At 44.4% G+C, this 16,128-nt stretch overlaps 1 protein-coding gene across 1 annotated transcript in view; it reads left to right on the top strand.

The window, feature by feature from the left end:
* Window positions 1-16,128, top strand: part of asap3 (ArfGAP with SH3 domain, ankyrin repeat and PH domain 3) — an 85,154-nt gene that overhangs the window by 37,761 nt on the left and 31,265 nt on the right. Inside the window, exons 7-11 of the mRNA XM_072457281.1 lie at window positions 1,135-1,220; window positions 1,551-1,626; window positions 6,566-6,652; window positions 6,723-6,832; window positions 14,049-14,118. Coding sequence (XP_072313382.1) covers window positions 1,135-1,220; window positions 1,551-1,626; window positions 6,566-6,652; window positions 6,723-6,832; window positions 14,049-14,118 — 429 coding nt within the window. The remainder of the gene's footprint in view (window positions 1-1,134; window positions 1,221-1,550; window positions 1,627-6,565; window positions 6,653-6,722; window positions 6,833-14,048; window positions 14,119-16,128) is intronic.

The following is a 16,128-nucleotide window of genomic DNA, read 5'->3' as shown; positions in this document are numbered from 1 at the left end:
GCTCTGGGACTGTGCTGAGGACACGCCCAGCTCTGGGACTGTGCTGAGGACACTGTGCCGAGGACACGCCCGGCTCTGGAACTGTGCTGAGGACGCGCCCAGCTCTGGGACTGTGCTGAGGACACGCCCAGCTCTGGGACTGTGCTCAGGACACGCCCGGCTCTGGGACTGTGCTCTGGACACGCCCAGCTCTGGGACTGTGCTCAGGACACGCCCGGCTCTGGGACTGTGCTGAGGGTGGGTGCACAAAACGAACACTTTTACGTTCCTCTAAAAAAGTAGTTACTCTCACGCGTTACCTCCAACTCTGTGCTACACACTAAGATGACCTCCATGACCTCTGACCTGGACCAAGCACAAGGATTAGAGTGACGTTTGGATCATATGATCAGCTTGAACATGGAGGACTGATAAAACGTACTGTTTGTGCCTTTGTTTGTATATTTGGGTTAACCATAACTGTGTCCAGCCCTATCTTAGCAAGGCAAGTTTATTTGTAGAGCACATTTCATACATAAGGAAATATAAAGTGCTTCACAACAGGAAACATGCATTAAAAACATAGACATGACAGAAATCACAAAATAGTTTAGGCCGTGGCTGCAGAGCCGCGGCGCGGTCAAATGGCCCAGCAGTTTCAGGAACCGCGGCACTGCCATATAGCCTCATGGCTAACCCTAACCTTAACCCTAACCCTAACCCATGGCTAACCCTAACCTTAACCTTAACCCTAACCCTGACCCTTAACCCTTAACCCGGTGCGGTCTAAAATAGCGCAGCAGTTTCAGGAGCCGCGGCACAAAATAACATGGCAGTTTCGGCCGCGCGCCGCGGCTCTTTGGACACTCCCTATAGTTTAAGACATAAAAGAAGAGTGCAGAGAGAATCCTTTCAGTCAAACACAGCGAAGCAAAACTGTTTTTATCTTAGATTTGAACATTGTCAGAGCAGAACCTGTCTCACATCTTCAGACTGTTCCGCTTCCTCTCCTGATGATCCTGGGGGGGGGTTGGGGGTATAATTTTCTACTGGATACAAAAGCTTCTGTAGATTGGTCTGTTGGAGCAGGTAGTTTGCTGGTTGTAGTATTTGTTACTTATTTAGTTGAATTACATGTTCCATGTTCTTCTGTAGTATCTCCTGAAGATCCAGGAGCTGAAGGTACGCCAAGGCCCAGACCTCCTGCAGAGCCTCATCAAGTTCTTTCAGGCCCAGCTCAGGTCAGTCCTGGTCAAAATCCCCTCCTTGCCCTGACCTCCAGGAGCTCACCGTGACCTCCAGGAGCTCACCGTGACCTCCAGGAGCTCACCGTGACCTCCAGGAGCTCACCGTGACCTCCAGGAGCTCACCGTGACATCCAGGAGCTCACCGTGACATCCAGGAGCTCACCGTGACATCCAAGAGCTCACCGTGACCTCCAGGAGCTTACGTGACCTCCAGGAGCTCATTGCGACCTCCAGGACGACCTCCAGGAGCTCACGGTGACCTCCAGGAGCTCACGGTGACCTCCAGTAGATTAACCCTGACTCAGCTGCCTTCTTTCTCTGTAGTTTCTTTCAGGACGGGCTGAAAGCCGCTGAAAACCTGTGTCCTTTCATCGAGAAGCTTGCGAGCTCCATTCACACGGTAACAGTCTCCACACTCTAATAATGATGGAGACTTTAAATGTTCTCACACATGTGGAAGGTAGAACGGACCAATGAGGCTTCACATGATTAAGTCGTGCAATTATATCTACTCTGACATGTAGAGATGATTTAGTCTAGAGTAAAGTATAATAACGTCGTCGTCGTCGTTATCATCGTAATAAGATAAGATAACCTTTAATTGTCCCACAATGGGGAAATTCCAGTGTTGACAGTATTGCACATGGGTATGACAGTATTGCACATGGGTATGACAGTATTGCACATGGGTATGACAGTATTGCACATGGTTAAGTCAGTATTGCACATGGGTATGACAGTATTGCACATGGAGAAGAATGTCTCAGACACTGGGACTATCAGCACAGGAGTTCCACAGGACTGTGTACTTTCTCCCCTGCTCTTCTCCCTGTACACAAACTGCTGCACCTCCAGCCACGACTCTGTAAAACTGATAAAGTTTGTGGACAACACCACCCTCATCGCCATGACGACACCACCCTCATCGCCATGACGACACCACCCTCATCAGGCTCATCTCAGACGGGGATGAGTCTGTCTACAGGAGGTGGAGCGGCTGGTGTCCTGGTGCAGTGCTAACAACCTGCGGCTGCTGAGGAAAGCCAAGCTGCCAGCGCAGATGGTGCAATTCTACACGGCCATCATTGAGTTCATCATCACCTCCTCCATCACCTCCTCCATCACCTCCTCCATTACCTCCTCCATTACCTCCTCCATCACCTCCTCCATCACCATGTGGTACGCTGGAGCCACAGCCAGGGACAAACAGGGACTACAGCGCCCTCTGATGAGAAGGTGATCGGCTGCAGACTTCCATCTCTGCAGGACCTGTAGGTCTGCAGGGCTCTGGCACTCCCCTCAGGCAGGAGGCCACTCCCCTCAGGCGGGAGGCCACTCCCCTCAGGCAGGAGGCCACTCCCCTCAGGACCAGAACCTCTCTCCACAAGAACAGTTTCTTTCCCTCTGCTGTTGGACTCATGAACACTTCTTAAACTCTGTCACTTTAACCATTATTTAATCACTGTTCACTTTCTGCACTACATATGTAAACTCAACTGTACAGTTTGTGTAGATAATAAGCCTATTTTTATTTTTATCCTATTGCAGATTTAAATTGCTTTTCCTTTTTACTAAAAGCAAGTTCCTATGTTGTGAATTATGTTCATTGACAATGGCAATAAACCTTTTCTGAAGATTGATAATAAATGTATACAATTTAGATATTAATCCCCTATAAAGTTCGGATTTATGAGCTTTAATGAATGTTTTAGTCAAAAGGTTATGATGATAAACATCATTTTTAATTTCTTGGTTATAAAAAATCCTTTTTTGTTTCTCCAAGTCAAATGATTCTTTCACCTCCTCAAAGCTCTTCAGATGATTCTCTTTTACATCTGGTAAAAGACCTTTATACATTTTGTTGTCCAGACTTTAAATCTTGAGTCTGAGTTGTAGGTGTGACATTTGGATTGAAAGCCAGTTTAAGATTTTAACATATTTGTTTAGTTTGTATGTTTTGATCAGCTCCTTCCATATTGTAAGAACAGATTTGACCCAGGGATTCTTAACTTAGCGTCTGTTATCTGCCAGTAAGACCTGCACAGGAACCTCCGGCACCACATTACTCTCAATATGAGACCATTGAGCTTCATATTCTGAGTCACACCAGCAACGCTCTGATCTGACCTGAAATAAAGTATTTTTTTTATTAATTTGTTTTGATAATTGTAAAGTTTTTAATCTAATACAGATTTTATTCCCCATGCCATATAAATCTAGAGATTGTTTTATTCCACTCATCAAACAGTCGGTTGGGGATGGAAATCAGAAAAGTCTGGAACAGATCCGGGTAAAAGATTATTTTTTATAGTTTCAGTCTTTTGACATGGACTTAAGTAGGGGATAAGGTTCAATTCAAGACATGTTTTTATAATAATATTTTTTCTCCAGAATTGTTAGGTCTCTATGGAGACCACACCTAAATATCTAAGAGATGTTTGTCATTTAAATGGGAAGGTCTTTCTAAAGGTCAGAGGGGGCGTCAGTAAGAGAGAATTTAAGTTTTTTGTACATTGAATTTGACATTGGACCAATTTTTTTGAGAAAATGCATCACATTGGGTATGAATATTTCTGGCCTTGTCAAATACAATAGAACATCAACTGTAGCAGGCGATTCCATTTTCCGTCCTGTAATTATAACTCTTTGAATTGTTTTTGATTGTCTAATAAAATTGGACCAATGGTTCCAAATGCAAATCAAACAGGAGGAGAGACCAGGCACAGCCCCGTCTGACCCCCCTTTCCAGACTCAGTGGATCTGTCAGATGACCATTGATTTTAATTCCTAATGTTGGACCATCTTAAAGAGCCCCAATAGTTTTTATAATTAGATATACTATTTAAATTTGTTCATCACTTTAATAAATAAGTCCATTTAACAGAATCAAAATCCTTCTTCAGCGTCCAGACTTATGATCACATCTTTGTTTAGTTGTGTTTGTATTTGTCTCATTGTGTGTGAGGATCGTCTTATGTCGTCTTGTGTTTGTCGTTTGTCATGAATCCTGTCTGATCTTTGTGGATTCAGTTTGGGAGGATTTGGTGTATATACGATATTTCACATTCAGAACAGAGATTGGTCTGTGTGAGGCACAGTCAAGTCGATCCTTTCCCTCTTTAGTATTAAAGGATATGATGACCTCTTTCACACTTGGAGGGATCTGAGCTTTTTTAAAGGTCCAGTTAAACGGTGATAAAAGAAAGGAGTAAGTGTGTCTTTTAGAGCTTTATACCACTCATCACTCCCCGGAGATTATTATTATTTTATTCTTTGGATTGCACTTTGAATTTCAGGAGCTGTTATTTCAGCACCTAATTTTTGGTTTTGCTCTTTGGTCTTTGGTCATTATTTTAAGGTATTTTTATGATTTTTTTTTTTGTAAAAAGATTCAAACGATTTTTTTAATTTGCTCTCGGCCTAAAATTACATTATTCTGGTTGTCTCGTGTTTAAAAATTGTTCTTTCTGTCTGTTGTTGTTTGAGCTTTCAAGGTAGTAATTTAGAGAATTTTTAACCACGTTAGTATTAACTTTAAAATGATTTCCTGTGAGATCAGTTGATTCATTTCAACTCTTTTTTTTAAGTTACTGTAGCATTTGAGGGTTCCTGTTTTCTGTCTGTTTAGCTTCCAAACGTTTTAATTTGTTCTGTAAATTGTATAGTTTTTCCTATTCAATTTACAGAACAAATTAAAAATTTGACTTTTTATTTTATTTTTAGCTACATTGCTTGATTGTGTTTCTAAAAATAAAATGTACCTTTTTTATTTTCAATTTTTTTTTGATATTTTTGATTGTTTGATTGGGTTCAATTTTCCGTTAACGTTAAAGTGTTCAGGACCTTTTTGATGCTATTGATTGTGTTGTTAAATAGTCTCTGGTCGAAAAACGCACTCGCACCCGCACTCGCTCTCGCACTCGCTCTCGCACTCGCTCTCGCACTCGCTCTCGCACTCGCTCTCGCACTCGCTCTCGCTCTCGCACTCGCTCTCGCACTCGCTCTCGCACTCGCACTCGCACTCGCACTCGCTCTCGCACTCTCTCACTCTCTCACTCTCTCTCACAGTCACACTCACGAAAGTCATACAATTTAAACAAAAGACCAGATACAATGAAAACAAGATTTTTTCCCAAAAACTTATCCAGTTTGCCACAAACCTAATCTCCCACATTTTTCATGTAACTAGACACAGAGTGTCAGAAGTACACGTTTTATTTAAGATAAGATATTATTCAAGATAATAGAGCTATTTTGTTCTGCATCCTCATAGTCACAATAGTACTTTTAAGATGCAATAAAGTCAGAGGCCAAAACAACATAAATGTTCTCTTCTGCTTCTGCTGGTGTTTTGTGCGTGTGTTTTTTGGAACCTTCAACAGTAAAAAGAGTCACAGGATGTGAGAAGGAGACTGAGGAGTCTGTAGTTGGAGTAGATTTAACTCTGCCACAACAAGAAAGAGTAGCATTGTTGAAACATGACTGTAGGATGATGGTGTAGTGTGCTGCTTCAAGAACACATCCATATGCACAAACAAATCAATACGAAAACTAGTTTAATAACTATGTTCTCATTTGAGCAATTATCAAGAGCAAGTATTAAAAATGTTATAACATAACAAAATTGCTGCTGCGCTTTAGCCTGGTCTTGATCTGAATGATGCCTGATAAAAGAACAAAGTATTATCTAATCTAATGAAATAAGTACCTGATCAAATTAAAGGATCTACACAATGTTGTATAAATAATTATTTTAATTGTGATATTTAAACCAGTATTGAGTATCAAGATGTTTTCTTAATATCAAAATCGAATTTGAAAAGTATTTTAACAGCACTAATGGTTTATTATAGGCCATTGTTCTGATCTGTCCCAGACAAAACGACATATAAAACTGAAAGTATGTGAGTATCTGAGTATGTGATGCCACTCGGCTGTACACCGTGGCCTGAGATGACTACGGTTATTTCATTACTTGGTTTACAGATTAGATTATTGATCTCTACAATAGAAATAAAATAAATTATCAGTTTTTTTTTTTTATAAAGTGCTGCCGACAACGCAAACGCAGGGACTCCCAGACTTCCTCCTCCCCAGACACTTCCTCCAACTCCTCCGGGGGGGTCCCGAGGCGTTCCCAGGCCAGCCGGGAGACATAGTCCCTCCAGCGTGGGACATGCCACGGGGATTTATTTTTGGGCAAACCTGGGAGAAAAAATCTTTTGAAATTGAAATTATATTTATATTTCGGCCGCCTGTTCAATATATTTCATTTAAAAAATCTGTAAACCAAGCAATAAAATAACTGCGGCCTAAGGATGAAAATGTTTGGTGAACAGGTCCGTCAGGAGCAGGACGAGGAGGTGAAGAAGCTGATCCAGTTAAGAGACTCTCTGAGGCTGCTCCTGCATGTGGACGCTCAGGAGGTGCTGTTCCACACTCAGCTTCTCTCCTGTGTCAAAAGACATGTCTGTGATGTGTTTGGGGTCTTTTCAGGAACACCTGAACAGGAAAAACTCTGGGAACAGCTACAGCATCCATCAGCCCCAGGGCAACAAGACGTACGGGACAGAGAAGTCCGGCTTCCTACTCAAGAAGAGCGATGGGTAAAAGATCAACCCTTTAGTTTATTCAGTTAGTTTTTAACAAAGTACATATCATTTTACATTCATTCATTGTAAACTTCAATAGTTAAGCGAAATATATTTGGAAAATGAATTTTGTTTTCGTTTTAAAAATTCACTTTGTGGAAGTTTAGTCTATAACAGACTGCGAGAGGCGAGGATCGTTCTCAAGTTCTTTATTTGATGAAAACTGGGAAAAACAGGCAGAACAGCAGCATGTTGTTCATCTGAGATTTGACTTTCCACAAGATTTAACTGTGTTTTATAAAATGCCCTAACGTCAGCTTTAAGATTGTTTGTAGAGAGATAATCAGAAAGTACACAGAAAGTGCATCGTGACCCAAATGATGAATAGGACACAGAAATATAAGATAAATGCATGACAATAATTTGGTCAATATTCACAACTTCACGACTAATAAGTCCGGGGTATACAAGTAAATGAGCTTTACTTGTATACCCCTGTCTAATTAGAAGAAAAGGCTTTATCAGGCCATACCTGCTGACTAATGCCTGATCTTGTCAGCTCTCAGAAGCAGGACAGAGTCTGGTGCCAGAGTCTGGTGCCAGAGTCTGGTGCCAGAGTCTGGTGCCAGAGTCTGGTGGTCGAGGGAATGTTGTGTCCTTCACAAAGATCCTGCTCTCATTGTGTTTAAAGCACTTTGAGTGGAGGACTTTAATATGACTTCAGCGTTGACGCTCGCTTGCTCCGCTGCTGCCGAAATGTATCTTGAAAAATACCTTTTCACCCACAAAATCCCAAGAAACGAGGAGCAAGAGATGAGCAAACATGGAAAACTGGTAACACTACGAGAATAAGCAAACAATGCTGACCGTCTATTATAAGGAAGTTGTGACCTTCACAATGAACTAAACTTGAACTTGTGTCACATTTGGCACATCAGGCTTCATTCTATAGGCTTTAATATTTCCACTGAAGTCGCTGCTTGGTAGCCGTGCGTCTACGAGACTGGACGAGGACAGGAGACCACCCCCACCCCCATCTCGTCACTCTGATCACTCTGACTCCCCAAAAGCAGACCCCCATCACTCCGACTCCCATTTAGCGCCTTTAGCCTGTTTTCTATATCTGCCCAATCAAGCTCCTTTGTTCCAAGGAATCTCCCTGCAGCTTTAGCAATGATCCTGATCCTTTCAGTTCTGCTTTGAGTCTGAGCAGCACAGTTTACAACATCCACCATAAAGAGTACAAAATCCTCTCTATCCACAACCAGGGTATTCTCATTCATTCTGGAACCTGCACACTTGGGACCTCCACTCTTGAAACCTTCACACTTCTTGGGAGCCACGCTGGTGTAGGGTCTCAAAACTACATGTATTCAGTTTATGATTAAGGAAGATTTCTTAGCAGAAACGAGACAAGACGGGGCACCAGGGTTAAACCCAAAGAGCTAAGATACGGTCCTTAATCAGGCTCGTTAAAAAGGTCTGAAGGGTGTTTCACGATTCAGGGACTTACACATAGTCTAATCAAACAAACAATAGTCAATAACTCTTTCGTGTAGTTTATTTATCAAAAGGGAAATCAAAACACCGGAGCAGAAATGCGCACAGGTAAATCACAGGTGATGTTATATCAGATTTAACAGCAGATTTCATGCAGATAATGTTAAACCAGGGTTTTGCCTTTGATAACCAAACGTGTCTATGCTAATCTATATCAAAAAGAGGGAAAGTGAGAAGCTAAAGGGAGGAGGAACCGCTGAGCTCTACCCAAATCACGCTACAAAACGGACCGCACGCAATTGACTCGGCTTACGGTTCTGTAGACTCGGTCCGACTGGTCCTGGTCCGCGGACGAGGTCCGGAGCGAGGCGTCGCGTGGAGCGGTGTGGCGGCGAAGATTCGTGAAGCGTGCGGCGGCCGTGGAGCGATGCGTCGCGTGGAGCGGAGGAGGCTGCGACGTGCTGTAAGGTCCTTGGCGCCGGGGAGCGGTGTGCTGCGACGTGCTGTAGGGTCCTTGGCGCCGGGGAGCGAGGGGTCGCGTGGAGCGGTGTGCTGCGACCTCCTTGAAGCGGCGGCGGCAGCGGAGGCGATGTCGGGGAGTTCCTTGGCGGTAGAACGCTTTAGCGGTGTGTTAGCTCCTCACGCGGCCTTTACTCAGATGAGGACGTAGTGCTGATCCACGTAAACGGCGTAGATTACTTCAAAAAGAAAAGAAACGAAGTAGCAAAGAAAGTCTCTGTCCGGTTTAGCGCTTAAGCTTAGTTCCAGGCGGTTTCAGGTAGTTCCAGGTGGTTTCAGAGTCCTAGACTGGCATGGCCTTGTCGACCACGTGACGGACGGATTTTGTTGAGACAAAGGAAAAGTGAAAGCTCGCCCGGGGAGACGGCTTCAAGATAGAAGAACAAGAGAAGAACAAAGAGAGGGACAAAAAAAAGAGCGTTTCTAGCTTGGAGCGTCCTTTTGATACCTGGCCCGCAGGGCATGCTGGGAGCGAAAGGGGCGGGCGCTACTGCGAAAACTTCCTGTTTAACATTTTCCTGACCGAGAAAATAAAACTGGAGTAACGTAAATAATAATGGCAAAAACATTGAACCCTGTTTTAACATTTACACGTTAAACACTTTTGGCAGTTTGTGCACATTATTTCTTGAGGTAGACACATTTTACATCTTCTTTCACCTGTGATAAAAAATATCGAGTTAAAGCATTGGGAATATAAAACCTTAAACAGTGGAAAAATACGTAACACAAGGTGAAACATGAGTTGATTCGAAAAACATTCATGGCATAATCACATAAAACAGTTCATCGGGGCATCTTCCTGTAAGACTGTGGGGAGAAGAAGGTCTTTTGTCACAGCGGCTCCCCTGATGTTCAAAGAGAGATTTTCTGTTATCTGGCCGTGGAATGTCCATCTCCATTCCCCTACACTGGCCTTTCTCATTTCGCCCTGGCTGGGAGCAGCGCTGGCTCCTCTCTCTGTATTTACTCTAAACTCGTTACTTGAAACTTTCTTGACTGCATCTGCATAGGATATACCTTGAGAGACCTTTATTTTATGCACCTCAGCAGCTCTTTTGCTAAACCTGCATCCCCCGTAGGCAGAGCTATGTTCTTCCCCACAGTTACAGCACTTCAGTTTTGCTCCCACATCACACTTCCCATACTCGTGATCTCCTGCACATTTACCACATCTTTGCCTCCCTCTACAGACCGCTGCAATATGCCCAAAGCGCTGGCACTTAAAGCAACGCAGGGGCGGTGGAACATATGGCCTAACGTCATGGCACATGAACCCAATGAACACCTTACGAGGCAGGCACCTCCCTTCAAGTGTTACCATTACCGACAAGCTGTCACATCTTACCCCAGACCGGGTCACCTTCAACCGCCTAGCGTCCACCACCTTAGCTCCAGTCAAATTCTCCTTAACTTCATCCACAGACGTCGCCGTAGGGACACCTACGATAACTCCTCTGACCGTGTTTCTTTCAGCATCAGACACAAGAATGTCCTTTCCACCCAGACGTTTAGTTCCAATTGCCTTCCGTTGCTGAGCCGCGTCCTTGCACACGACCAGCAGCGAGCCATCTCTAAGGACACTCGCACTCTTGATCACTCCCACAGCTACAGTTAGGCTCTTTGACAATGCCACTGAATTCCACTCCTTAAAGGATGCACTATCCTGTGCAAGCTTTATGATCACCTTACAGTCTCTGCTCTCACCCCGGATATCAATAGCTTCAGCCTCATCCTGCTGCTCATTCCCAGAACCCTCGGACGAGCTAAGGGACTTTTTACGTTTCCGGGCACGTGCAGCCAGAAAAGGCTGCTCCTCCACGCCATCCAGAACGTCTTCGACCACCGATCCACTCTCCTCCGCCATCTCCCGTCTCTCCAGACCGGAGACTAGCTCTTCTTCTTCTTCTTCTTCTTCTTTGGTGTTTTATCGTAGTCCTGTCGCATTACCGCCAGACTTTTTCATGTTGTTGTATCCTACAGAAGTCCTTCCTCCCCTCGATCGGCCAATATTGAGGGCTGCGTGGTTTGCGTGTAATTAGCATATTACAATGATGGAACTACAGTCAAATTCAACAATACTGGACACTGGGTTACAGAAAATAACATAAATGCAGTTGTTGTGCACGCGTACAAAATACATACCGGCAATGCAACCTCAAAATAAAGACATTTGCGATCTCCAAAGGCAGCCAAAACTGCGTGCTGCCGTGCCTGGTGCCTTCATGGCTCGCTGTTTCTTCTGGTTAAATAAAGTTTTGTTCGAAACGTGTGCTCTGCCTGCGACATTTAAAGTGTCCACTAGATGGCACCGTAAGAAAGCAAATGGATGCTCATGGATGTTCTGTTCACCTTCATCATCTAAAACACTGCTTTATGCTTGGTCTTCTGCGCTTTCTTGAGCTCTTGGAGCTGTAGCTCTTGCTATCCAGCCTTGACAGTTCAATATCATGACAGACTGCTGATCGTCTACCTGGAGACAGGCCTTAGTTTCTTTGAGCATTTTGTCAATTATCACAGGTTTTTACAGCCTGACCTTCTCTAATGCCTGGTGGTTGCTGTCAGAGCTAACGTTGACACCCTGGTAGCTGTAGGAACCAATATGAGACTTAGCTATCGTGTCCAAAACATGCTCTACAGGGCTTCAAGTTCACGCTCTGACTTACCTATAGCATCAATGTCACAATATCAACTCCTTCACCTTGAAACACCTTGCTCAGAATAGAAGCTGGCTTCAGAATATCAATGAAGAAGGCAGAATAAAGTAACATGAGAGGATCTTTCCACTTTGGTAAGAATCCTGCAGTTTCTGCATTGTTACCCTGAGCCACCAGACTTTCCAAGTGCTGAATATACAAATGTGTCACAAACAAGCTTAAAGCTTGAGATGTATAGATGATCCAGCGAGTTCCACAAGCTTTTCTTGGTTTCCATGCACTGTTTGCAAAGTCATAACAGTCTTTGAGGATATCTACAAGACCCTTCAGTTCATCATTTCTTTTGATGATTTGAAGTATATGTAATACAGTCCCATCTACATATGGTCCACAGACTTGAAGTAGCTGTCATCCATGTTGAGGATGCTTTCATACATCGTAAAGCGCATCTCTTCTTTGGCTGTTAGATATGCCACTTCAGACTTTTTCTTTTTTCTTTGATTGTAGCATCCATTTTGGAAAATCTTGTTGAAAATCTAGGATCTTTTTGAGGAATCTGTAAAATAAAAGCCAAATAAAACATGAGAGAAAACATGTTTTTATGATCCCAGTTAGTAGTAGGGCTATACGTAGGCCTACAGGTGTGTTGTGTAGATTATGAATTAAAAGCCTATGACATGATCTGACATGTAGTAATTCAATAATCACTAATACAAACAAGAATACAAGCAGAAGTCTATCATTAATTAAACAATAACTCTACAATGCACTGACTGTCAGTTAAAAAACAAACTTCTGATCTGCTGATTGGTCCTAGTCACTTGCGATATTGATCATCTTGTGGTCGATGAAGTTAATTGAGTTGAAATTGCCGGTACACACGGCGCTAGTACAGCCTGGTACACAACAAATAATACTCTGAGTTCACGACCTGATCAGCTTTGCCGATAGCTCTAAGGTGATGGGTGTCTACTTTGGCATGGCGGTTTGAACGGGTGTGGTCCCTTTGCAAAGGTGTAGGTTTTTACTGCCTTCGATGAACAGCAGACTGTTCACTTCAGAGCGATCACAACACCTTTGTTCTCATCATACTCATCTCATCATCAATCCATCTTGACCGTGATCGTCTGGAGTGTTCCTGCAGCCGCTGGTTTTAGTTTGTGTTTTTCAGCAGCAGCGCGGTGTTTCTCAGCGCGCACATGTGCTACGCTGCTTCCGCTGAGCAGCCAGTTTTTGCAGACGAATCGCTGTGGGTATGTTCACCGCGCTGTTTCTTTTAATATTAAAAATATATTACGGGAAAAAATGAGCGTCGGTCAGTGTGTCCAGAGACTTTATTTTTGAGTCGATCAAAACTGATTTTTCTGTCGGTCATTGTCCATTTCCGACCCGTAATTTCGAGGCTTGTGAGCTGCATATTTGGAACAAGGAGCTGCAGAAGGAGGTCAAGAATATGAAAAGTAAGATCCTGGATTTGGAGTCCAGATCTCGCGGAAACAATATCAGACTTGTTGGGCCACCGGAAGAAGAAGGTGAAAATGGTGAACATATTCTTGAAAAGGTAATTCTGCGAATATGACGCTAACTTTACGCACAGCTGATACATCAGGGCAGTGTCACAGCTTTTGATTGATTCAGGAGAAGGGCGTATCAGCCCGCTGCGCTCAATATGGCTGGAAACACTGCATCTGTGAGGAATTCACAAAGAGAAAACTGAAACATGGGTTTTCTTTCCCCGTGACTAGGTTGACATACAAAGGAACAAAAACATTTGCTCAGAACACCAGGAGAAGCAGAGGTGCTCCTCAGGACACCAGGAGAACCAGGAGAAGCAGAGGTGCTCCTCAGAACACCAGGAGAAGCAGAGGTAATCCTCAGAACACCAGGAGAAGCAGAGGTGCTCCTCAGAACACCAGGAGAAGCAGAGGTGCTCCTCAGGACACCAGGAGAAGCAGAGGTGAACACCAGGAGAAGCAGAGGTGCTCCTCAGAACACCAGGAGAAGCAGAGGTGCTCCTCAGGACACCAGGAGAAGCAGAGGTGCTCCTCAGAACACCAGGAGAAGCAGAGGTGGAGAAGCAGAGGTGCTCCTCAGAACACCAGGAGAAGCAGAGGTGGAGAAGCAGAGGTGCTCCTCAGAACACCAGGAGAAGCAGAGGCGCTCTTCAGAACACCAGGAGAAGCAGAGGTGCTCCTCAGAACACCAGGAGAAGCAGAGGCGTTCCTCAGGACACCAGGAGAAGCAGAGGCGCTCCTCAGGAAGATGCAAAACACAGAGAACTGAACAGCAACAAGAGATGGAGCCTCCAGCGTAGAGCATGTGTGTTCAGGTTGTGGTCACATGGTGATTGGTGATTCAGTGCAACATAAAACAATGAACAATGATAAAACAACCCATATAAGCTAAAAAGGAAAACAATGCTATAGGATAATGTACACACATGTACAGTCGTACAGTTGTATACAAAATCAAGTGGCACTAAATTGTCTAAAACGTAATTTCATAGTGATTTATTGAATAGAAATATTATAAAACTCATCCCCGTCTCTGTGCAGGATCCGTAAAGTGTGGCAGAAGAGGAAGTGTGGGGTGAAGTTTGGCTGTCTGACCATTTCCCACAGCACGGTGAGAACCATGAGCATGCACTTTTTCACTCATCATTTCTTCCTCGAATACGGCTGTGGCGATATTGCAGTACTGCCCTATTGCAGTAACTGCACTAGTGCAGTACTGCACTATCGCAGTAACTGCACTATCGCAGTACTGCACTATCGCAGTAACTGCACTATCGCAGTAACTGCACTATCGCAGTACAGTACTGCGATAGTGCAGGCACTGCGATAGTGCAGTTACTGCGATAGTGCAGTTACAGTTACTGCGATAGTGCAGTTACTGCGATAGTGCAGTTACTGCGATAGTGCAGTTACTGCGATAGTGCAGTACTGCGATAGTGCAGTACTGCGATAGTGCAGTACTGCGATAGTGCAGTTAGTGCGATAGTGCAGTACTGCGATAGTGCAGTTACTGCTAGTGCAGTTACTGCGATAGTGCAGTACTGCGATAGTGCAGTACTGCGATAGTGCAGTTACTGCTAGTGCAGTTACTGCGATAGTGCAGTTACTGCGATAGTGCAGTTACTGCGATAGTGCAGTTACTGCGATAGTGCAGAACTGCGATAGTGCAGTTACTGCTAGTGCAGTTACTGCGATAGTGCAGAACTGCGATAGTGCAGTACTGCGATAGTGCAGTTACTGCGATAGTGCAGTACTGCGATAGTGCAGTTACTGCGATAGTGCAGTTACTGCGATAGTGCAGTTACTGCGATAGTGCAGTACTGCGATAGTGCAGTTACTGCGATAGTGCAGTTACTGCGATAGTGCAGTTACTGCGATAGTGCAGTACTGCGATAGTGCAGTACTGCGATAGTGCAGTACTGCGATAGTGCAGTACTGCGATAGTGCAGTTACTGCGATAGTGCAGTACTGCGATAGTGCAGTTACTGCGATACTGCGATAGTGCAGTTACTGCGATAGTGCAGTACTGCGATAGTGCAGTTACTGCGATAGTGCAGTTACTGCGATAGTGCAGTTACTGCGATAGTGCAGAACTGCGATAGTGCAGTTACTGCTAGTGCAGTTACTGCGATAGTGCAGAACTGCGATAGTGCAGTTACTGCTAGTGCAGTTACTGCGATAGTGCAGCTACTGCGATAGTGCAGAACTGCGATAGTGCAGTTACTGCGATAGTGCAGAACTGCGATAGTGCAGTTACTGCTAGTGCAGTTACTGCGATAGTGCAGCTACTGCGATAGTGCAGAACTGCGATAGTGCAGTACTGCGATAGTGCAGTTACAGCGATAGTGCAGTACTGCGATAGCGCAGTTACTGCGATAGTGCAGTTACTGCGATAGTGCAGTTACTGCGATAGTGCAGTACTGCGATAGTGCAGCTACTGCGATAGTGCAGAACTGCGATAGTGCAGTACTGCGATAGTGCAGTTACTGCGATAGTGCAGAACTGCGATAGTGCAGTTACTGCTAGTGCAGTTACTGCGATAGTGCAGCTACTGCGATAGTGCAGAACTGCGATAGTGCAGTACTGCGATAGTGCAGTTACTGCGATAGTGCAGTACTGCGATAGCGCAGTTACTGCGATAGTGCAGTACTGCGATAGTGCAGTTACTGCGATAGTGCAGTTACTGCGATAGTGCAGTACTGCGATAGTGCAGTACTGCGATAGTGCAGTACTGCGATAGTGCAGTACTGCGATAGTGCAGTACTGCGATAGTGCAGTACTGCGATAGTGCAGTTACTGCGATAGTGCAGTACTGCGATAGTGCAGTTACTGCGATAGTGCAGTACTGCGATAGTGCAGTTACTGCGATAGTGCAGTTACTGCGATAGTGCAGAACTGCGATAGTGCAGTTACTGCTAGTGCAGTTACTGCGATAGTGCAGAACTGCGATAGTGCAGTTACTGCTAGTGCAGTTACTGCGATAGTGCAGCTACTGCGATAGTGCAGTACTGCGATAGCGCAGTTACTGCGATAGTGCAGTACTGCGATAGTGCAGTTACTGCGATAGTGCAGTTACCGCGGCAGATCCTTCCAAATTGATATGCATATGATCTTTTTGTCT

Source organism: Eucyclogobius newberryi, unplaced genomic scaffold (genome assembly GCF_026437365.1).
Source record: "Eucyclogobius newberryi isolate DKJ021-1_F unplaced genomic scaffold, fEucNew1.0.hap1 SCAF_21, whole genome shotgun sequence".
NCBI classification, from domain to species: domain Eukaryota; kingdom Metazoa; phylum Chordata; class Actinopteri; order Gobiiformes; family Gobiidae; genus Eucyclogobius; species Eucyclogobius newberryi.
This window is presented reverse-complemented; position numbering and strand designations above follow the sequence as displayed.